The sequence below is a fragment of the Oncorhynchus clarkii genome, chromosome 25, assembly GCF_045791955.1.
Source record: "Oncorhynchus clarkii lewisi isolate Uvic-CL-2024 chromosome 25, UVic_Ocla_1.0, whole genome shotgun sequence".
Lineage (NCBI taxonomy): Eukaryota > Metazoa > Chordata > Actinopteri > Salmoniformes > Salmonidae > Oncorhynchus > Oncorhynchus clarkii.
The window spans coordinates 2,000,616-2,025,257 of record NC_092171.1 but is presented as its reverse complement, the minus strand read 5'-3'; the positions used below and the strand labels follow the sequence as shown (position 1 = coordinate 2,025,257).

General features: G+C 41.8%; 1 protein-coding gene across 3 annotated transcripts in view; it reads right to left on the bottom strand.

Moving 5' to 3' along the window:
* LOC139383748 (protein Smaug homolog 1-like) overlaps positions 1-20,358 on the bottom strand; it is a 91,723-nt gene extending 71,365 nt beyond the window's left edge. For all 3 annotated transcript variants that reach the window (XM_071128306.1, XM_071128307.1, XM_071128308.1), the window contains exons 1-2: positions 20,207-20,358; positions 16,296-16,878 (exon numbers count right to left, since the gene is read on the bottom strand). In XM_071128306.1, the coding sequence (XP_070984407.1) occupies positions 16,296-16,491 (196 nt within the window). In that variant the 5' untranslated portion in view covers positions 16,492-16,878; positions 20,207-20,358. The remainder of the gene's footprint in view (positions 1-16,295; positions 16,879-20,206) is intronic.
* Between the last annotated feature and the right edge of the window lie 4,284 nt (positions 20,359-24,642).

Genomic DNA, 24,642 nt, shown 5'->3' with positions numbered 1-24,642 from the left:
CATTCAGGCTTGACTCAAACTACAGTAACTTCAAAAAGTATCCATACCCCTTGACTTATTCCACATTTTGTGTTACAGAAGGAATTGAAAATTGATTATTTCTCTGACCTACACACAATATCCCATAATGACAGTGAAAACGCATAATGACAGTGTTTTTAGAAATGTTTGCAAATTTATTGAAGATGAAATACAGAAATCTCATTTACACAAGTATTCACACCTGAGTCAATACTTTGTAGAAGCACCTTTGGTGACGATTACAGCTTTGAATCGTCTTGGCTGTATCAGCCTTTCACATCTGGATTTCAGGATTTTTTCAAATTCTTCCTTGTAGATTTTCTCAAGCTCTGTTAAATTAGATGGGGAGCAGCAGTGAACAGCAATTTTCAGGTTCAGCTTTCCACAGATTTCAATGCGATTCAAGAGATAGCGCTTTGCATGCCGGCCAAATATTTACATTTTTGTCTCAATACACCACAGAATCTTTTGCATTATGATCTCAGTCATTCACGTGCCTTTCTGCAAACTCCAGGTGTGCTGTCATGTGTCTTTTTCTCAGGACTTGGTGAAGTACTGTAGAAATGGTTGTCCAGGTAGGTTCTCCCATCTCAGCTAAAATAACTCTGTAATCCTGTCAGTTCTTAGTCACCTCCTAGACCAAGGTCCTTCTTGCCCAGTTTGGTTATACGGCCAGCTCTAGGCAGAGTCTGGGTAATTCCATTTGTTGGAAACTTTCAACATTCTATACATTATTTTATACCCTTCCCCAGATATATGCCTCAACACAATTATCTTGGAGATCTACAGACAGTTCCTTGGAGTTCATGGTGTAGTTTTTGCTCTGACATGCACTGCCAACTGTGGGACCTTATATAGACAGGTGTGTTTCTAACTAAATGTCCAAAGAATTGAATTGGCTACAGGTGGACTCCAAGTTGTAGTGACATCAAGGATGATCCAAGAAAATCAGATGCACCCGAGTTCAATTTGGAGTGTCATAGTAAAGAGGTGTGTATACTTATGTAAATGAGATACAGTACTTGTATTTCATTTTCCAAAAATTTGAACAAATGTCATTATGGGGCATTGTGTAGATGGGTGAGAATTCAGGCTTTAAACAACAAAATGGGGAATAATTGAAGGGGTATGAATACTTTGAGGGCATTAGTGGCAGTGTGGTTCCCAATAGTCATTCGGAAGAGCTACAAAGAAGAGCTCTCTCAGTCACCATTTCTTTCTTTCGGTGAAGTCAAGATTTTGGGCTGCTGTGAGAGTTGGGAAGGGGAAAAATGTGATGTTTGATTCCGACTGTTCAGAGATGAGACTAGAAGGGATTTTGTTTTGCAGGTCCTCTGACCCACCATTTCAGAGGTCCAGTATGAGTTCACAGAACATGGAGCCGAGTGGCCAGAAATAAACTGTTTGCTCATGAGTGGGTGCAATGAAATAGTTCGGCACCCAAACGTGAGACAAGCACACTCTTCTCTCCAGCTAGACGACTGATTTATTTACTCTTCAGAAGAGCAGCTGGAAGGAGGAGGAAGGTGAAGAGGAGGGTTGAGGCCGGGGAGAGCAAGTCTGGGGTGTTAGCCACTGTAGAACGGGGGTGTCTGGGAAAGCGGTGGTAATAGTAGTTTCTGGGGTTGGAGGTTCAGCTTCAAATTCCACTTCACCCGCTACTACTATTTCACTAATCTCTAAAGTTAAATGTGGCTCCATCCTGGAGGACATATAGTTTACATATACAGTGCCTTCCGAAACTATTCACACCCCTTGAATTCCACATTCTGTTCTGTTACAGTCAGGATTTTAAATGATTAAATTGATGGCCAACACACAATACCCCATTATATCAAAGTGGAATTATACTTTAGAATTGTTTCCTAACTATTTAAAACTATAAAGCTGAAAGGTCTTCAGTCAATAAGTATTCATTCGCATCGAATAGTCCCCGCGATATGCAACTTCTCAGGGAAGTTAGGAACCAATATACAGTGCCTTGCGAAAGTATTCGGCCCCCTTGAACTTTGCGACCTTTTGCCACATTTCAGGCTTCAAACATAAAGATATAAAACTGTATTTTTTTTGGAAGAATCAACAACAAGTGGGACACAATCATGAAGTGGAATGACATTTAATGGATATTTCAAACTTTTTTAACAAATCAAAAATTGAAAAATTGGGCGTGCAAAATTATTCAGCCCCTTTACTTTCAGTGCAGCAAACTCTCCAGAAGTTCAGTGAGGATCTCTGAATGATCCAATGTTGACCTAAATGACTAATGATGATAAATACAATCCGCCTGTGTGTAATCAAGTCTCCGTATAAATGCACCTGCACTGTGATAGTCTCAGAGGTCCGTTAAAAGCGCAGAGAGCATCATGAAGAACAAGGAACACACCAGGCAGGTCCGAGATACTGTTGTGAAGAAGTTTAAAGCCGGATTTGGATACAAAAAGATTTCCCAAGCTTTAAACATCCCAAGGAGCACTGTGCAAGCGATAATATTGAAATGGAAGGAGTATCAGACCACTGCAAATCTACCAAGACCTGGCCGTCCCTCTAAACTTTCAGCTCATACAAGGAGAAGACTGATCAGAGATGCAGCCAAGAGGCCCATGATCACTCTGGATGAACTGCAGAGATCTACAGCTGAGGTGGGAGACTCTGTCCATAGGACAACAATCGTATATTGCACAAATCTGGCCTTTATGGAAGAGTGGCAAGAAGAAAGCCATTTCTTAAAGATATCCATAAAAAGTGTTGTTTAAAGTTTGCCACAAGCCACCTGGGAGACACACCAAACATGTGGAAGAAGGTGCTCTGGTCAGATGAAACCAAAATTGAACTTTTTGGCAACAATGCAAAACATTATGTTTGGCGTAAAAGCAACACAGCTCATCACCCTGAACACACCATCCCCACTGTCAAACATGGTGGTGGCAGCATCATGGTTTGGGCCTGCTTTTCTTCAGCAGGGACAGGGAAGATGGTTAAAATTGATGGGAAGATGGATGGAGCCAAATACAGGACCATTCTGGAAGAAAACCTGATGGAGTCTGCAAAAGACCTGAGACTGGGACAGAGATTTGTCTTCCAACAAGACAATGATCCAAAACATAAAGCAAAATCTACAATGGAATGGTTCAAAAATAAACATATCCAGGTGTTAGAATGGCCAAGTCAAAGTCCAGACCTGAATCCAATCGAGAATCTGTGGAAAGAACTGAAAACTGCTGTTCACAAATGCTCTCCATCCAACCTCACTGAGCTCGAGCTGTTTTGCAAGGAGGAATGGGAAGAAATGTCAGTCTCTCGATGTGCAAAACTGATAGAGACATACCCCAAGCGACTTACAGCTGTAATCGCAGCAAAAGGTGGCGCTACAAAGTATTAACTTAAGGGGGCTGAATAATTTTGCACGCCCAATTTTTCAGTTTTTGATTTGTTAAAAAAGTTTGAAATATCCAATAAATGTCGTTCCACTTCATGATTGTGTCCCACTTGTTGTTGATTCTTCACAAAAAAATACAGTTTTATATCTTTATGTTTGAAGCCTGAAATGTGGCAAAAGGTCGCAAAGTTCAAGGGGGCCGAATACTTTCGCAAGGCACTGTATATACAGGCAGTTTGAAAAAGCTAGCCTTTGCTTTCCTAACAGAAATTTGCATCCTGTAGCACAAATTCCAAAAAGTTTTGGGACACTGTAAAGTCCATGGAGAATAAGAGCACCTCCTCCTAGCTGCCCACTGCTCTGAGGCTAGGAAACACTCTCACCACCGATAAATCTACGATAATCAAGAATAAGCATTTTTCTACGGCTGGCCAAGCTTTGCACCTGGCTACCCCGGTCAACAGCTCTGCACCCCACACAGCAACTTGCCAAAGCTTCCCCCACTTCTCCTTCACCGGAATCCAGATGTTCTGACAGAGCTGCAAAATCTGGACCCCTACAAATCAGCTGGGCTAGACAATCTGGACCCTCTCTTTCTAAAATGATCTGCCGCAATTGTTGCAACCCCTATTACTAGCCTGTTCAACCTCTCTTTCGTATCATCTGAGATCCCCAAAGATTGGAAAGCTGCCGCGGTCATCCCCCTCTTCAAAGGGGGAGACACTCTAGACCCAAACTGTTACAGATCTATATCTATCCTACCCTGCCTCTCTGAAGTCTTCGAAAGTCAAGTTAACAAAACAGCTCACCGATCATTTAGAATCCCACCGTACCTTCTCCGATATGCAATCTGGTTTCTGAGCTGGTCATGGGTGCACCTCAGCCACGCTCAAGGTCCTAAACGATATAACTGCCATCGATAAAAGACAGTACTGTGCAGCCGTATTCATCGACCTGGCAAAGGCTTTTGACTCTGTCAATCACCACATTTTTATCGGCAGACTCAACAGCCTTGGTTTCTCAAATGACTGCATTGCCTAGCTTCCAACTGCTTTTAAAATGCTAGTAAAACGAAACGCATGCTCTTCAACCGATCGCAGCCCGCTCCAGCCCGCCCGACTAGCATCAATACTCTGAACGGTTCCGACATACGTATTTGTAGTTGTCCACATATTCTAGGTGTCTGGTTAGACTAAAATCTTCTTCCAGACTCACATTAAGCATCTCCGATCCGAAATTAAATCTAGAATCAGATTCCTATTTCACAACAAAGCATCCTTCACTCATGCTGCTAAACATACCCTCGTAAAACTGACTATCCTACCGATCGTTGACTTTGGCGATGTCATTTACAAAATAGCCTCCAACACTCCACTAAGCAAATTGGATGCAGTCTATCATAGTGCCATCCGTTTTGTCACCAAAGCCCCATATACTACCCACCACTGCAACCTGTATGCTCTCATTGGCTGGCCCTCGCTACATATTCGTTGCCAAACCCACTGGCTCCAGGTCATCTAAGTCTTTGCTAGGTAAAGCCTCACCTTATCTCAGCTCACTGGTCACCATAGCAACACCCACCAGTAGCACCCGCTCCAGTAGGTATATTTCACTGTTCATCCCCAAAGCCAACTCCTGCTTTCCTTCCAGTTCTCTGCTGCCAATGACTGGAACGAATTGCAAAAATCAGTGAAGTTGGTGTCTTATAGCTCACTCACTAACTTTTAGCATCAGCTGTCAGAGCAGCTTACCGATCATTGCACCTGTACACAGCCCATCTGTAAATAGCCCACCCAACTGCCTCATCCCCATATTGTTATTTATTTTTGCTATTTTGCACCCCAGTATCTCTACTTGCACATTATCATCTATCACTCCAGTGTTAATGCTAAATTGTAATTATTTTGCCACTATGGCCTATTTATTTACTTACCTCCCTAATCTTACAACATTTGCACACACTGTATATTGCTTTTTCTATTGTGTTATTGACTGTACGTTTGTTTATTCCATGTTTAACTCGTGTTGTTGTTTGTGTCACACTGCTTTGCTTCATCTTGGCCAGGTCACAGTTTTAAATGAGAACTTGTTCTCAACTGGCCTACCTAAATAAAGGTGAAATAAAAAATTAAATACAAAAATTCAACCGCTTCCTTGTGGCAAGCCTAAATATGTTCAGGAGTAAAAATGTGCTTAACAAGTCACATAATAAGTTGCATGGACTCAATAACAGTGCTTAACATGATTTTTGAATTACTACCTCATCTCTGTAACCCACACATGCAGATAACTGTAAGGTCCCTCAGTCAAACAGTGAGTTTCTAAACACAGACTAAACCAAAGACCAGGGAGGTTTTCCAATGCCTCGCAAAGAAAGGAACCTATTGGTAGACGTTGAATAGCCCTCGGTCACTACAAAGATACTCATTTGCCGGAGAGGAAGGCAACTGCTCAGGGATTTTAAAACATTTACAAAGTAATGTTACGTAAGTAAAGTTAAGTAAAGTTACTCCACAATACAAACCTAAAACAACAGCCTGTACAGAATACAAATATTCCAAATCATGAATCTCGTCTGCAATAAGACACTAAAGTAAAAGTGCTAAAAACGTGACAAAGAAATTAAGTTTGTCCTGAATAAAGTGTTATGTTTGGGGCAAATCCAACACAACACATCACTGAGTACCACTTCATATGTTCATGCTGCATCATGTTATGGGTATGCTTGTCATCGGGCAAGGACTAAGGATATATTTTTTTTAAATCCTAGAGGATAACCTGGTTCACTCTGATTTCCAATAGACACTGGTAGACAAATTCACCTTTCAGCAAGACAATAACCTAAAACACAAGGCCAAATATACACTGGAATTGCTTACCAAGATGACATTGAATATTCTTGAGTGGCTTAGTTACAGTTTTGACTTAAATCGTCTTGAAAATCTATGGCAAGACTTGAAAATGGCTTTCTAGCAATGATCAACAACCAACCAGCTTGAAGAATATATATTTGTTTTTATAAATGTGCAAATATTATACAATCCAGATGTGCAAAGCTCTTACACTTTCCCAGAAATATTCAGCTGTAATCGCTGCCAAAGCTGATTCTAACATGTATTGAATCAGGGGTGTGTGGTTACTTATGTAAATGAGATCTTCATATATTTAATTTTCAATACATTTGCTAACATTTATAATAACATGTTTCACTTTGTCATCATGGGGTGTTGTGTGTAGATAGGAAAACGTTTTTCTTTATTTATTTCATTTTAAATTCAGGCTGTAACAACAAAATGTGGAATAAGTCACAGGGTATGAATAATTTCTGAAGGCACTGTATTATATAAAAATTACTTTTATAAAAGTCCAATGTGGTAACCAGAACTTCATGGTTTTGCAATAGTAATGATTTGATGCTGGTCACTAGTGCACTGACTTTTCAATACACTTGGACCTGGTAGAAGAAAATGGCACCCCACAAATACAACAAGATATTGAAGCTGTCCTAACATAACTCCCTATTATTTTTCCTTCATCATAATTTCCTACACCATGACTTTTTTTTATTCCATTTGGAAAGCCCTATTATATCCCCTGCGTTCATGCTCTTACTTCCCAACTATGTTCCATGTCCACATTCCTAGACAATATCCCCATCACCGGAACCCATTTACAACGTCAGCAAGGAATGCTGTTTTCCGTCAATGCTTTTTCCATCAGCGGTAGTAGGCCAAGTGAAGGGAGGGGGAGTATGACGTCTGAAATGAGGTGACCAACAGCAGATGATTATAGGCTACAACATGCAGTGAACCAAACAATTGGGAAAGGTGGTAAGCGATAAGCCTGGTGCCAGGTCTGTTTGCGCCATCCCTTAGTTGGGATCACAATGACCACAGGAGTTGGCAAAACAGCACATACAGAACCAGGCAAAAAAAAAAAAAAAAGATCAGAGATGACCACTTCCTGAAGAGTCCTTCTATAGGGACAGTGTGGTCCTCACAAAGGCTGCTCTGACAGCCAGGTCCTCCTAATGTTACAGCTCCCTGAGGTGACGATGTCATCATGTCTTTACCACACTGAATTATCCTTGCCTCCACCACTTCTGAATGAGGAAGCGGCGCTACCAACACTTGACCAATCCAGCTAGATGTCCCCTACGGTACTACATTGGAGAATGTGTGCGATGGCACTGCAGACGTAATCTCAAATGTGACAGCCCTCCATTCTGTCCATAAAAGAAGATGCTCTTAGATAGAACTGGACAAGAGTGCCATTGCTTCTTAGTCCTGACCAACAAAGCACCTGTTCAGTTTGAAGTGGATATTCCTGGACATATAGATATAGATAGTAGCCTAAATATGAATAGGCTGAACATGACAGTGGAGGATAATAGGACGTGTAGGTGTTGCATCATCTCTCTTTTTCCAAGAGAAAACTAGGTTTGCTGTGCTTAAGACATATGGAGATGGCAAAAAAGGGAGAGATTCTGAGTATGAGAGAGGGAAGAGGGTTAGTAGAAATAGAAAGGAATAGAAAAACACACACATGCCTGAGCGGTGAGTGCCACAGAATAGCTGCCTGTACGTTAGCCACCCGTCCTTCCTGCCTCCCCTTTACCAGTCAGTCCACAGTGAAAAACGCTCCAATGAAGTCAGTCATTGATAACAGTAGCCCCCCTGTCCTCGCCCAACCCCACCCCCCTACCCTGTCCTGCTCTGCAGTCCGCCTCTGGGACAGAGGTGGGAGGGGGAAGAGAGGGGTAAACACTAGAGGTCTTTACAGGTCCAAAAAGTTGGACCTATTCTGAAATGGACCTGGGGCTTTCCCACCCGGACCCAATATGCATAAATCTTTTTGTTAAATATAGGAGACCACTTCCGAACAGACCCAACGACAACTAGACTAGTTCAGTATAGACCTGGTTGGATCCAGACCCGGTCTGAGTCGATTCTAGCGAGGGAAGCAGCAGAGAAGTCATTTTTTAAGCTACTTTATTAACCAGAGCTGATAAAGCACGAGAGGAGGGAGAGAGAGGTGCCGCTCTAGCAGGCGGGAGAGGGGCCGTACTGTGAGCGAGTGACACAAGAAGGGTGGAATTGCAGACCACAATTTGGGCCGTTTTCTGATATAGGTGTTTCTTGATATCAAGTTATACTCATTGGTCTGTAGCAGTTTCTTGTGTGTCAGGGACAACAGTTAACAACAGTAGCATTGTAGCTAACCCTAACACTTTTCCCAACCTTAACCTCAGTCTCCTAACCTGCCTCGCCAATTCACATTACCTGCCTCGCCAATTCACATTACCTGCCTCGCCAATTCACATTGCCTGCCTCGCCAATTCACATTGCCTGCCTCGCCAATTCACATTACCTGCCTCGCCAATTCACATTACCTGCCTCGCCAATTCACATTACCTGCCACGCTAGTTATCCTAACCTGCTAGTGGGGCAAAAAAGTATTTAGTCAGCCACCAGTCTCCCACTTAAAAAGATGAGGCCTGTAATTGTCTAGGTACACTTCAACTATGACAGACAAAATGAGAAGAAAAAAAATCTAGAAAATCACATTGTAGGATTTTTAATGAATTTATTTGCAAATTATGGTGGAAAACAAGTATTTGGTGAATAACAAAAGTTTCTCAATACTTTGTTATATACCCTTTGTTGGCAATGACAGAGGTTAAACGTTTTCTGTAAGTCTTCACAAGGTTTTCACACACTGTTGCTGGTATTTTGGCCCATTCCTCCTTGCAGATTTCCTCTAGAGCAGTGATGTTTTGGGGCTGTTGCTGGGCAACACAGACTTTCAACTCCCTCCAAAGATTTTCTATGGGGTTGAGATCTGCAGACTGGCTAGGCCACTCCAGGACCTTGAAATGCTTCTTACGAAGCCACTCCTCCGTTGCCCGGGCGGTGTGTTTGGGATCATTGTCATGCTCAAAGACCCAGCCACGTTTCATCTTCAATGCCCTTGCTGATGGAAGGAGGTTTTCACTCAAAATCTCACGATACATGGCCCCATTCATTCTTTCCTTTACACGGATCAGTCGTCCTGGTCCCTTTGCAGAAAAACAGCCCCAAAGCATGATGTTTCCACCCCCATGCTTCACAGTAGGTATGGTGTTCTTTGGATGCAACTCAGCATTCTTTGTCCTCCAAACACGACGAGTTGAGTTTTTACCAAAAAGTTATATTTTGGTTTCATCTGACCATATGACATTCTCCCAATCTTTTTCTGGATCATCCAAATGCTCTCTAGCAAACTTCAGACGGGCCTGGACAAGTACTGGCTTAAGCAGGGGGACACGTCTGGCACTGCAGGATTTGAGTCCCTGGCGGCGTAGTGTGTTACTGATGGTAGGCTTTGTTACTTTGGTTCCAGCTCTCTGCAGGTCATTCACTAGGTCCCCCCCGTGTGGTTCTGGGATTTTTGCTCACCGTTCTTGTGATCATTTTGACCCCATGGGGTGAGATCTTGCGTGGAGCCCCAGATCGAGGGAGATTATCAGTGGTCTTGTATGTCTTCCATTTCCTAATAATTACCTCTCACAGTTGATTTCTTCAAACAAAGCTGCTTACCTTTTTGCAGATTCAGTCTTCCCAGCCTGGTGCAGGTCTACAATTTTGTTTCTGGTGTCCTTTGACAGCTCTTTGGTCTTGGCCATAGTGGAGTTTGGAGTGTGACTGTTTGAGGTTGTGGACAGGTGTCTTTTATACTGATAACAAGTTCAAACAGATGCCATTAATACAGATAAAGAGTGGAGGACAGAGGAGCCTCTTAAAGAAGTTGTTACAGGTCTGTGAGAGCCAGAAATCTTGCTTGTTTGTAGGTGACCAAATACTTATTTTCCACCATAATTTGCAAATAAATTCATTAAAAATCCTACAATGTGATTTTCTGGAGAAAAAAAATCTCATTTTGTCTGTCATAGTTGAAGTGTACCTATGATGCAAATTACAGGCCTCTCTCATCTTTTTAAGTGGGAGAACTTGCACAATTGGTGGCTGACTAAATACTTTTTTGCCCCACTGTATGTAAATTAATCTGTGTCGAGAAATCTTCAGCCTCATAACTTCGGATCTGACCAATGGCAGCTATCAATGGCCATTTTCTGATATCAGGGAACATCCATATCAAGAAATTGCCCCAAATTGTCATCTGCAATTACACCACATTTGAGTGACACAGGAAGCAGGCAGGGAGAGACAGCAACCAACCAATCAGACTCGCGCTACAGTAGACTAATAGCTGCCATAGCTAGATCATTTATCATATGACTACATAGTACCCGTCTTGACTGCATCAAACCGGGAGAAGCTAGTTATGCTAGCTCGGCTAATTGAGGATGTAGTGCATGCACTTTCTCATCCCACAGATACAAATAAAGTAACTCCATTCAGAATATTAAGTAGCAGCCTACCTGTTGACTCTTGGTCGTTGTATATCCTTCTCCTTTAAACATATAATTCTATAACTTTAATATTTCTATAACTTTAAATTCCATCTTCCATTGATTAGATAGATCTTAGAGCCAACACACGGAGGCTCTATGACTGTAGCAGGTGGATCCGTGTGAAGACCTCTAGTAAACACCCCTCTTTTTCTCCCCAATTAAGATATCCAGTTGGTAGATACGGTCTTGTCCCGTCGCTGCAACACCTGTACGGACTCGGGAGAGGCAACGGTCGAGAGCAGAGGTCGACCGATTAATCCGCATGGCCGATTACAAGTTGTCATAATCGGTAACCTGCATTTTTGGACGCCGATTACATTGCATTCCACGAGGAAACTGCGTGGAAGGCTGACCACCTGTTACACGAGTGCAGCATGGAGCCAATGTAAGTTGTTGGCTAGCATTAAACTTTTTAAAAAATATCTTCAAATAAATCACTAGTTAACTACACATGGTTGATGATATTACCAGGTTAACTAGCTTGTCCTGCGCTGCATATTATCAATGTGGTGCCTGTTAATTTATCATCGAATCAAAGAGAGAAATAGTCGACGCGTCATAATTCCTATAATAACTACAACCTAAAACTTCTTAAATGAGAATATTGAACCACCAGCTATCATATGTTCTGAGCAAGGAACTTAAACGTTAGCTTTTTTACATGGCACATATTGCACTTTTACTTCTCCAACACTGTGCAGTTTGCATTATTTAAACCAAATTGAGCAATCTTCATGATTTATTTGAGACTAAATAGATTTTATTTATGTATTAAGTTAAAATAGTGTTAATTGTTCATTCAGTGTTATTGTAATTGTCAAGATTACAAATATATATATAAAAAGTGACAAAAAAAATGGCCGATTAATCGGTATCGTTTTTTTTGGGGTCCTCCAATAAATTGGTATCGGCATTGAAAAATCATAAATCGGTCGACCTCTAGTTGAGAGACATTCGTCTTCAGAAGCACGACCTGCCAAGCCGCACTGCTTCTTGACACAATGCCATCTTAACCCGGAAGCTAGGCGCACCAATGTGTCGGAGGAAACACCGTACAACTGGTGACCGTGTCAGCATGCATGTGCCCAGCCCGTCACAGAAGTCCCTAGAGCGCAATGGGACAAGGACTTCCAGGCCGGCCAAACCCTCCCATAACCCGGACAACGCTGGGCCAATTGTACTTCACCTCATTGGTCTCCCGGTCACGGCCGGCTGCAACACAGCCTGGGATCAAACCCGGATCTGTAGTGAAACCTCAAGCACTGCAGTGCCTTAGACCGCTGCCCCACTCGGGCAGCCTAAACACCCCTGTTAGACAGGACAATGCTCAGCCACTTCAAACTTGATTCGATTGCCCCTCCCAGGTTTGGCCTAAAGATTTATTTTATATCGGGGAGGAGATGTTACATACCCCAGCCATGTTTGAAAAGCCAGACTGCTCCACGAAGCAGAAAGGAATACTAGATTTAGGTTAAATGACTTGCACTGACCTTCAACTTTCAGATTCGATCAGCACAGCATTAGGTCTGATAATGCGCTTATGTAGAAACCCAATGAGATACATATATACGCACATACATACACTAATGTTTAAAACAAGTTTGGAGTCTCTTAGAAATGTAATTTTCTTTAAAAAAAAGTGACATTTGAAATAACAAAATTTATTAGAAATACAGTGTAGACATTATTAATGTTGTAAATGACTATTGTAGCTGAAAACGGCAGACTTTTTGTGGAATATCTTCATAGATCTACAGAGGCCCATTATCAGCAACCATCACTCCTGTGTTCCAATGGCACATTGTGTTAGTTAATCCAAGTTTATAATTTTAAAAGGCTAATTGATCAAAAGAAAACTTTTTTGTAATTATGTTAGCACAGCTGAAAACTGTTGTCCTGATTAAAGAAGCAATAAAACTGTCCTTCTTTAGACCAGTTGAGTATCTGGTGCATCAGCATTTGTGGGTTCGATTACAGGCTCAAAATGGCTAGAAACAAAGACCTTTCTTCTGAAACTTGTAAGTCTATTCTTGTTCTGAGAAATTAAGGCTATTCCATGAGAGAAATTGAAGATCCCGTACAACGCTGTGTTCTACTCCCTTCACAGAATATCGCAAACCGTCTCTAACCAGAATAGAAAGAGGAGTGGGAGGCCCCGGTGCACAACTGAGCAAGAGGAAAGGTACATTACAGTGTCTAGTTACAGTGTTACAGTTACAGTTACATTACAGTGTCTAGTTTGAGAAACAGACAAGTCCTCAACTGGCAGCTCATTAAATAGTAACTTCAAAACACCAGTCTCAACGTCAACAGTGAAGAGGCGACTCCGGGATGCTGGCCTTCTAGACAGAGGTCCTCTGTCCAGTGTCTGTGTTCTTTTACCCATCTTAATCTTTTATTTTTATTGGCCAGTCTAAGATAGAGTTGCAAAGAAAATCCATATCTCAGACTGGCCAATAAAAATAATAGATTAATATGGACAAAAGAACAGTCACTGGACAGGGGAACTCTGTTTAGAAGGCCAGCATCCCGGAGTCGCCTCTTCACTGTTGACGTTGAGACTGGTGTTTTGAAGTTATTATTTAATGAGCTGCCAGTTGAGGACTTGTGAGGCGTCTGTTTCTCAAACGAGACACTAATGTAATTGTCCTCCTGCTCAGTTGTGCACCGGGGCCTCCCACTCTTTCCATTGTGATTAGAGCCAGTTTGCACTGTTCTGTGAAGGGAGTAGTACACAGCATTGTATGAGATATTCAGTTTATTGGCAATTTCTCGCATGGAATAGCCTTCATTTCACAGAACAAGATTATACTGACAAGTTTCAGAAGAAAGGGCTTTGTTTCTAGCCATTTTGAGCCTGTAATCAAACCCACAAATGCTGATGCTCCAGATACTCAACTAGTCTGAAGGCCAGCTTTATTGCATCTTTAAATCAGGACAACAGTTTTCAGCTGTGCTGACATAATTGCAAAAGGGTTTTCTAATGATGAATTTGCCTTTTAAAATTATGAACTTGGATTAGCTAACACAACATGCCATTGGAACAGGAGTGATGGTTGCTGATAATGGGCCTCTGTATGTAGATATTCCATTAAAACATCTGCCGTTTTCAGCTACAATAGTCATTTAAAACATGAACAATGTCTACACAGTATTTGATGTTATTTAATGGACAAAAGTGTTTTTCCTTCAAAAACAAGGACATTTCTAAGAGACCCCCAACTTTTAAACAGTAGTGTATGTGCTTATAGATATATTTCTCTATTTTTGGTGCTCAAAATAGCAAATCAAATTACTTCAACCTAGTCAAAATCCCAAATATCTCTGCCAAATCTGAAAATGTGATATCATCGAGTGACTAAAATAAATCCCCCTCTCCCCAGTCTCTTTCTCACACACACATACATATATTCTTGACTTGATGCTGTGATAAGCAGAAAATAAGTTGCATCACTCTGTTCAGGGGAACAAGGCAGCCTCTTCACGCAGTGAAATAAGTAGGTCACTGTGGATTCCTTTCATTAGTACAGTACTTTCCAAATAGTTGCGCCTTTCCACTCAACTTGGAGCTTCCAGCTGCAAATTAACCCTGTGAGGGACACAGGCTTCCATTTCTACCACAAAGATGGATATTTTTCCAACTTTCTCACGACAATAAAAAATTGACAACAACCACAACAAGTGTTGAACTTACACATCTAAAATCTGTCTGAGCCAATAAGCTTATTAGGTTGAGATTTTAAAAATTGTTCCTTGCCATCCAGACTTCTGTGTCTGAAGAGATGACAATAAACATGACAATAGATACGATTCAAACAACTGGCATAAACTTGATATCAGTGTAGACAGAGAGCAAAGACAGTCTTTCTGGAATGTAATGACTACTGACTAAGTATAGCCACAAAATTGATCCATAGACAACATTGCAGCAGCACTGAAAGAATGGTCCATTGCTGGGGGCATTGCCGACTGTCACTGTCAGCTTGTTGAGCCAACAGAAGCAGGGTCGACCGCAGGCTGACACAGGTGAGACTGACAGGCGTGGCAAGACCCAGACAAATGGCTAAGTAGCTATAAAACGGTGTTCCTATTGTCTTAGGTTGCATTTTTATTTGCAATTATATACATTCTCCTACAGGACTGCTAATCTGAATGGTTTTAATACAGTGGGTGAAAACAGCAATGAGAAAATATACCCAGTCCATTTACACATCCATTTTCATGACGTAAGAGAAACAAGGAAGGCAGATATTCAGAGGTACTGGGATGTACCCATTGAGCAGCCGATTTGCTACACTTCGTAGCATCAAGATCCATACAGTCACATTCATGTCCAGTTCACCACAACTGTACAAGTACTAGCCTGGTCCCAGATCTGTTCAGCATGACAATGACCATAAGAGTTGGCCAAACAGATATGGGCCCAACCTACTATTAAAACAAGCTCGTTAAAGCAGTATGATCCCAAATGGAGCTAAACTATTCCTATAAACCCACGAGTTGATGATTTGAACCCATCCTCGCTGAGTCTTCTCTGCCTCCTCTGATCTCTGACAGTAAACACCCGACTAGGGCTTGGGTGTGACCCCCTTAAGGAGATATTTGGGGATTTTGCCAAAGAAGCTCTTCACCTATTTCCCCAGTATCAGATGTATCTAGTGAATACCATTTTTATGTCTCTATGTGCAGTTTGAAGAAAGCTACTAATTGCTTACTCGCGTTAGCACAATGACTGGAAGTCTATGGCAACACAAGGTGTTGGTGAGGCTAAGAGAGGCAGCCACTGCCCACTATGAACTCTGATGGGAATCCCATGTTGCTGTGTGTGTGTGTGTGTGTGTGTAGGGGGAAATGATAACATATCCATCTTAACAGACGGTTTCTCATCGATGTGTATTAAGGCAGTGCAGACAGACAGTGGTGGTACCAGCTATACAGCTGTAGACATCAGATCAGTACACACACACACACACACACACACAGACAGACAGTGTTTTTTCTCATCATCACAGCACACCAGCCAGAGCTCACTCTATTTTTCATGAGTCAGTTTGGTTGCCAGGGTGTTTCCATAGCCACGTACCAGCCTGATGCAACAAACCAGCCCCCCCAACTGATTTATCCCCACAGCAGAGCACTGGAGTCGTGTATGATCTGGTGTCCAATTCAAAGATGGTGCGAGGCCAGCTAGTGCAATGACCTCATCGTTGCCATGCCACAATACACTGACTGGGCAATGGGAACGGTTAACCCTTCGCTGTCTGTAGAAGTGCGTAAGGCTGTTATAGGGAATGACATACCTTCAAATTTGTGTGTGTGTGTTTGTGAAGTGGCATTGGTACCAGAAGCACCAACCCTTCCCAAACGTCAACAGAGCAGAGCCATTGGTAATCATCAACTTCAATGGACAGTCAAGATGGAGAAAATGTGTGTCGGTGTGCCTACCTGGGTTATTGGCCTCCCCCTCCAACACGTGGAGCTCGGTGCATTCGGCCAGGCTGTGCTCCAGACACAGCTGCAGGAAACGGGCCTGGGTCCGCGACACCCGCTTCAGCAGCGACAGCAGAGCCACCGTCTGCTCACACTCATTCCATCCCTTAAACCAGCTTCCCAGGACACCCACCTGGTCGCGAAACATCATGGTCTGGGGGACAGGCACTAAGCAGAATGGGGAAACCAGTTAGAGTGACCCCCCCTGGTGTCACAAGAGAATTAGGTTAACGGAGGTCTTGGTGCTGTGTTGGTTCAACTTTGGTCAAAGCTTTCTCGGGTTGGTTGTGCTCTTCCCTTTGCCTGTTTCTGTTGTTGATGTTGAGTAGACAGCAGTAGGTGCGCTCAGTTCAAGTGGCATATCATCATCCGGGCTTTTAGCATTGCAAGTGTAGCTTCAGCTTGAGGGGAGCAAGGTGCTCTCCTAGGTGCATCTGCCAAAGGGCGGGGGTTAACAGACGGGAGAGTCAGCTTTCTTCCTGCACGGTCACACCAGTGTTACCCTTGTTGCCATGTTCCACAGGGATCCCCCTTAGACCTGAAATTATGGAAATAAATGGTTGAGAGACATGGTCACACACGCTCACACACACACACGGCGTTCCAAAACCCATCCAGCAGTCTTTACTGACCGTGAATACCAAACACTGAGGAAATGTGACAGTGCCCGTTGCTTCAGCAAACATTGCTCTCCACAGACTTGAAATAGACGATTATTTAAAGAAACTGTTCTCCATTGAAAACCACGATATTAGTGACACCAATTCCTTACTGCAACAAAGCCTGTATGTATCATACTTTTCATCTAAAAGTAGTTGCGCTCTACCGTATAGATGCGAGGCTGTGGCATTCACCACCGGGACAAAAAAATATTGTCGTCAGTAATTGGAGCAACATCACGAATGGTATTTCTAAAGAGAAGGGTGCTGGTCCCTGATGTTTTAAGGTTACAGACTGCTATGTTCAAAGTAGCTCTCGAAAACCCTTCTCCGTAGGCTTTTCAGTAGTTCGCGTCGCCCATGGTTGGCTGAATGTGAACTACAATTCCGACACTGTGTTTAAATGTTTAGAAATAACCATTGTTTGCGTAACATATGAAAGATAAAGGGCATATCAGCAAAAAAATCATCTTTCAAATAAAAAAAAGCATCTGTAACAGTTTTGCACAGAGACATACACTGTGTGTGCCCCCAAGTTGACGAACTACACTTCCTCCCCAGTTACGCTAAAGCCTGTCACATGCTTCCCAGTCAAAGCAGTTAGTGCATATATTAGGACACATTTTTTGTGATGTTTTTGTTAGTTTCGGTGTTCGGAAGGTTTTTCCTTCGGGCTGTTCGAGCAGTTGTTTCGGGCTGTTTTTCTTGAGACAAGTCAAAGTTTGTTAGCCGAAGTCTACTCCCCTTCATCAGTGATTGATCAACAGTACTTCTTCTAGTAGGTGTGGGAACATTAAGTGTTTATCATCATTCAACAAAAGATTCAAAAATACTGCACCAAATATCTTAGCTAGATGTAAAATTGCACAATTAAGGGTGTTTTCACACTTGGTCCCATTCAGACAATTGTTATGAACTCTGTGCGGTTCGCTTAATTTTTGGTGAAAGGTTAACATTCCAAAAGGAACTCAGACCCCACAAAATAGCTCTCGAAGCAAACAGAACTGAGACAATCTCGAGAGGTGGTCTGAGTTCCATTCGCTTGAATTCCATGGACCAGTTCTTTTTTTTAGGGCAATAAGAACACAAAGCTCCCCAGGATTCGCTTGTAATTACACACACCTTCGCCCCTGCCATAACCTCTCACATTGGTGCCACAAGAGAGAACATTTTGATGTGCAGTTTTGCAGGAAAAACGCGTGCCATTTTTGGATATTGATTAGCGATTGTCAAAGACGCACAGAAATTACAAAATATGTGTCTAGTTTTTAGTTCCAATTATTTGTTTGCAATATCTGATCTATAAGAGAGCTTCGTAAGCTGTTTATTCGATTGTGGGGTTTGAATGTTGTGAGAAGACAACATATTTGGTAAGAATCACAAAATACTGTAGCATACAAAATCAATTATATCTTTTAGGAGAGGTAGTAGCCTACATTGGCTGTACAGTTTTCAATTACAGCATTATTTATTCTGCTATTTATTCTGTTATCAATAATATTTACATGTCTTCTGTATCTGCTGATTACAATTATTACATCTCATCATTCAACAAATTGCAATCTGTCAGCTTCCAAAATGTAAGGAGGCATATCTAGCTGTCCAAAAAACACATTTTGATGAAATGGCTTGTCCTAGAGTACATTGAGAGAATGTTGGAAAACGATCTTGGTTCCTTTCAAACATAGCAAAGAGGACTCGGACCACAACGGGGGCGGCAGGTAGCCTAGTGGTTAGAGCGTTGGGCCAGTAAAGGTTACTAGATCGAATCCCAGAGCTGACAAGGTAAAAATATGTTGCACTGCCCCTGAACATGGCAGTCAATGCTGTCAATGTAAATAAGAATTTGTTCTTAACGGACTTGCCTAAAAAAACAAAATGGGTTACGTGAACTGGCAGAAGAGTTGAGTCCTCATTCAAAGGCCAGTAATATTTCGCTTTTTTAAATTCTTTTTTTTTACCCCAGAGGACTAAGATCGGTTCCTTTAAAACGGACTGTGTGAAAATACCCCAAGACCTCATTGGCAAAAACCTCAAAAGTAATGACAGATGTCTTGATTTATCTTAGCTCATTCAAACTATTTTGAGGAAGTGTTTCTGGCTCAAGAGGGACAAACGGTTTTCTAATTTGTCAAGCGAAGGTATTTTGGGAGTAGCCTGGGAGCAAACTGAACCCATGTATGTGGACACCGTCACACACAGGTGTCAGGAGCAAGCTTAGGTAGCGGTCTTCGAAAAACAAGCGCTGTCACATGGAGATATGGCCGTGTGGGAACACTAACCCTATAAAAAAAAGGTGTGTAGTCATGTCACCATTTGAATTGAGAATTATTTCTCACCGATATGACATTTATGTCCCTTTTTCCCCAAAAACTTTACCGCAAGTAATGTGTTTTAACGTTCAGAACAGTAGATCGAAGCCTATCAGCAAAAAGGCGCTAAAGGTAGTTAGCGTCTATGGATGAGTTATGTTCAAAGCATCGGTGTGCTGTACTATATGATGAAGCATAAATGACTCAATTCCACCACACATGGTTTCGAAAATAGCCTGTAGACTGTATAATATGTGGACTGCCAACGTCGACGCAAATAACCTCGCATGAAAAGACCGCATTCGTATTCAATGTCGTACATTAAAATAAAGTCCCAGTGTCAGCACTAACGGGTCTCAAAAACGGCCACTTTGCATCATCAGCATTGGGGCAATCATAGCCCTACATAAGCACCGAGGATAGGCTAGATCATTTGTAAAATGTGGAGGTGATGCGATTCGGAGCGAGGAAAATGAATACTTGGCTCTACATTAAATAATTGAGTTCAAATGCGGAGTCTAGAACATTCCCAAAATATGGCCGATGTATAGCTATGCTACACTGTATTTCTACATATATTCATACTAGTTTCCATAAACTCCTGAGATCAACAACCGCGCGTTAACCATTCCGACGCTTATTTAAACGCGTAAATATCAACCGTCAATGTCTACAACATACATGTCCAGCTGGATACATTTGTATTCTCCGAGAGAAAAATTGTTATTGTATCACGTTTTTTTTTTAAGGTTGGTGCTTAGTAACACATTTTCTATATTGCAGGTGTCCTACTGGACAGCCAGTAAGAGAGCAGCTCAAACAAGAGTCTCCGAAAATTCTCCAGAAGCTTGTTAAAAAGTTGCAAAGAAAATAGTTAAAACGTTAGGATACTCACTTCTAGGCACAGTTGTATCGGTTGTGTTGGTCGCGGGACGGGGAGCGGTGCCCCTTCACTCCGGATCTGTGTGTTTTGCCATCTTGACTAACTATTCTCCCTACAGTTAGGCTCCTCTTGTTTTACCAGAGGCGAGTCTCGGCATTGCTTTCCACATGCGAATAATTAACACGAAGCATTACGTCAGGGGCTTGGCAGCACAAGGAAGCACACAAATAGAGAATGGAGTTAGGGACAGATCACGTAGCCTAACAGCAACCGAGACAACTGACAGGGACTAGCACATTTTTAGAAAAAACAAGGTTTCCATAGCAAAGTGGACAACATCTAAACAAAAGTGACGATGTGTACGAATGTAAAACAGGGCGGGAGTTGCCTCAATTTGGCCCTTTCACTTATCTGTACAATAACTTCTACATTTGTACACATTAAATAATATCGGGTCCAAAAAAAGCCCAATACACGGTGATATTTTTTTGTCGGGGTTGATCATTAAGCAGTAGTTACAACACATACAGTATGAAGAGAGGTGATATCAATTAAAGAGGAGTGCCTCCCTATTCATGAAGTTCTTCATCGTAAATGTTTAGCTCTGATGTGTGCATTCCATCCAGCAGAGGGCCTCACCCTCCACCCTACCGTTTGGTTTAATTGAAAGCCCAAAAATATATTTCATACATTGTTTCAATGATAGTATCGAGTTACAGCAATGCAGCAGCTGATACAATGTGTCGAGTTACAGTAGCAGTGAGCAAAATAAAGACATTAAATGCTCTGGTCATACATTATATTTATCGGTCTCCTGAAATATCATGTATTTTTGTGTGTGTGTAAAACCATTCCATACTGCCAGTTCTTTGATGGTTTGACTACATCCATTTATTCCTCATTCATTCATTTTACATGAGCACATGTTACATTTGAGCAAAGGTAAAACAATAAACATTTTTGGGTTATGAATGGGGAAAAATAATCCTAAATTGGGCCTCCATAGGGAAGGCTGATTTGACTGGCGAGGCCCACCACTTGTACAGATACATGAAATGCATTCTTGGGCCATTGTTTGATAGCATTGTCCTTTTCGGTCACACAATGCACCCTTACTGCCTTCAGCTGAGTGTGCTCAATATTGACTAAAAGAAGTGGAGGGAGGGGAAGGAATAGACGTTTTACCAGTTGGGACGTGGACAGTTCTCTTGAATCAGTCAAAAGCTCAAGCCTTCACAAATTGGATTGATATCGGACAAGGTGACAATTGGCCTACAGTTGACCTCTGCATTGAGATATTATAGCATGAAAACTATATCAACTGACATTTTTAGGGTTCTAAATTATGTGCTGTTTGTTGCTACTTGGCTATCTGCCAAACTTTTCGGTTTTTGCTTTTAATACATTTACCAATGTCTTTTTTCCCCTCGCTCTACTTTTTTCCTTCAACTTTTTCCACCCGACGCTTTATCTGGCCATTGTTCTACAGGACCTCAACCAGCCAAAAAAGCTAAGTAGTAACATTAACACTATGCCATCTAATTGCAGTTGCTGTACTCATAATATCCTGGAGTACTATTGCCTTATGGTGAGGATAGCTGTGCTGCAAGCCCAGCTTCAGATGCAATCGTTATGCAAGGGCAATTTTGAGTGTAGAAAAGGATGAAACCGTGTCTGTGCCACCAGTAAGTACAGATAGTAGTATAAATCCCCCGCACAATCCCCGCATCCGGACAATTTTCTCAAGGCTTCTGGAAAGAAATTATGTCGGCATGCTCAACCAGTATCGCTCATTCATCCGACAGAAACTTTCAACCGGGTCTCCCCATTAAGCAACGAGTCAGAGGCCGAGCCTTATCAGGTTACGGGGTCTGAGCCACCGAAGACTCCCACCATTAGCTCTGACAAATTGAAAACCCTAGTCAACAGTGACTCCATTACCTGCAATAGACTTAAAAATAATCATCCAACGATCATACACTGTTTACCAGGGGGCAGGGCCACCGACGTAAAGGTTCATCTGAAGATGATACTGTCTAAGGCTAAAACTGGCGAGTTTAGAGAGTATAGGGATATTGTTATTCACGTCAGCACCAACAATGTTAGGATGAAACAGTCAGAGGTCACCAAGTGCAACATAGCTTCAGCGTGTAAATCAGCTAGAAAGATGTCGGCATTGAGTATTTGTCTCTGGCCCCCTGCCAGTAAGGGGGAGTGATGAGCTCTACAGCAGTCTCACAACTCAATCGCTGGTTCTGCCACCCACCACCCGCCAACCCCTCTTTTACGCTACTGCTACTCTCTGTTCATCATATATGCATAGTCACTTTAACCATATCTACATGTACATACTACCTCAATCAGCCTGACTAACCGGTGTCTGTATGTAGCCTCGCTACTGCATATAGCCTGTCTTTTTACAGTTGTTTTATTTCTTTACTTACCTATTGTTCACCTAACACCTTTTTTGCACTATTGGTTAGAGCCTGTAAGTAAGCATTTCACTGTAAGGTCTACACCTGTTGTATTTGGCGCACATGACAAATAAACTGGGCCTACATAAAGCTGTCCCAACAGCAGAGCTTTCTATTCAGCACCATGGAGTGAATCCTTACCACCACTACACTTGGCTATCTGCATTTTGGAGCTGCCTTACTCAACTAAAGAGACCATGTTTGTATGTGGCTTTATTAACTCAATGATATATATATTTTTAATTGTTTACAAACTGATGTGACTGTTTTTTGGCAAAAAATGTTGGGCTCAAAACAGGTGACCTGAATTTCGGGTCACCACTGACTGATCATAATCTTGATGTGATTGGCCTGACTGAAACATGGCTCAAGCCTGATGAATGTTAAATCAGGCCTATCCTCCTGGTTACACTACTGACCGTATCCCGCAAAGAAGGAGGTGTTGCTAACATTTACGACAGCAAATTTAGATAAAAAAATAATAAAAGAAAAATGTCTTCAATTTCTCTTCCAGAAAATTGGAACGGAAATGTCACTCCACCAAACTGGAAGTCTTCCGACTAGCTTGGAAAGACGGTACAGTGCAATATCGAAGAGCCCTCACCTACAGCTCGATCATCCTATTTTTCTCCAACCTAATTTGAGGAGAATAGGAACAATCCAAAATGTATTTTATACTGTCGCAAAGCTAACTAAAAAGCAGCATTCAATGAGAGGATAGCTTTCACTTCAGCAGTGATAAATTAATTAACTTATTTGATGAAAAGATCATGATCATTAGAAAGCGAATTAGACTCCTCTTTGAATCTGCACATTTCTCCAAAGTTCAGTTGTCCTGAGTCTGCACAGAATTGCCAGGACCTAGGATCAATTGAGACACTCAAGTTTTTTAATCCTGTATCTCTTGACACATTCATGAAAATAATTTAAACCGTCAAGCTGCATATTGGACCCAATTCCAACTAAACTACTGAAAGAGCTACTTCCTGTGCTTGGCCCTCCTATGTTGAACATAATAAATGGCTCCCTATCTACCGGATGTGTACCAAACTCACTAAAAGTGGCAGTAATAAAGCCTCTCTTGAAAAGGCCAAAGCTTGACCCAGAAAATGTAAAAAAACAAACAATTGGCTGTATCGAATCTCCCATTCCTCTCAATTTTTTTGAAAAAGCTGTTGCGCAGCAACTCACTGCCTCCTCAAAGACATAATGTATATAAAATGCTTCAGTCTGGTTTTAGACCTCATAGCACTGAGACTGCACTCGAAGGTTAGACATGACCTTTTAATGGTGTCAGACCAAGGCTCTGCATCTGTCCTCGTGCTCCTAGACCTAAGTGCTGCTTTTGACGCCATCGATCACCACATTCTTTAAGAGATTAGAAACCCTAATTGGTCTACACGGACAAATTCTTGCCTGGTTTAGATCTTATTTTTGTGAAAGATATCAGTTTGTCTCTGTGGATGGTTTGTCCTCTGACAAATCAATTGTAAGTTAATGTTTCTCAAGGTTCCGATTTAGGATCACTATTGTTTTCACTATATATTCTACCTCTTGGTCATGTCATTCAGAAACACATTGTCAACTTTCACTGCTATGCGGACAACACACAGGTGTACATTTCGATGAAACATGGCGAAGCCCCAAAATTGCCTACCCTGGAAGCCTGTGTTTCAGACATACGGAAGTGGATGGCGGCAAATGTTTTACTTTTAAACTCGGATAAAACAGATGCTAGTTTTAGGTCCCAAGAAACAAAGATCTTCTGTTGAATCTGACAATTAATCTTGATGGTTGTACAGTCGTCTCAAATAAAACTGAAGGACCTCAGCGTTACTCTGGACCCTGATCTCTTGACGAGCATAAAGAAAATTAAGGACAGATTTTTTTCCATTTTATGAACATTGAAAAAATCTAAAACTTTTTGTCCAAAAAGCTGCAGAAAAGCTAATCCATGCTTTTGTCACTTCTAGA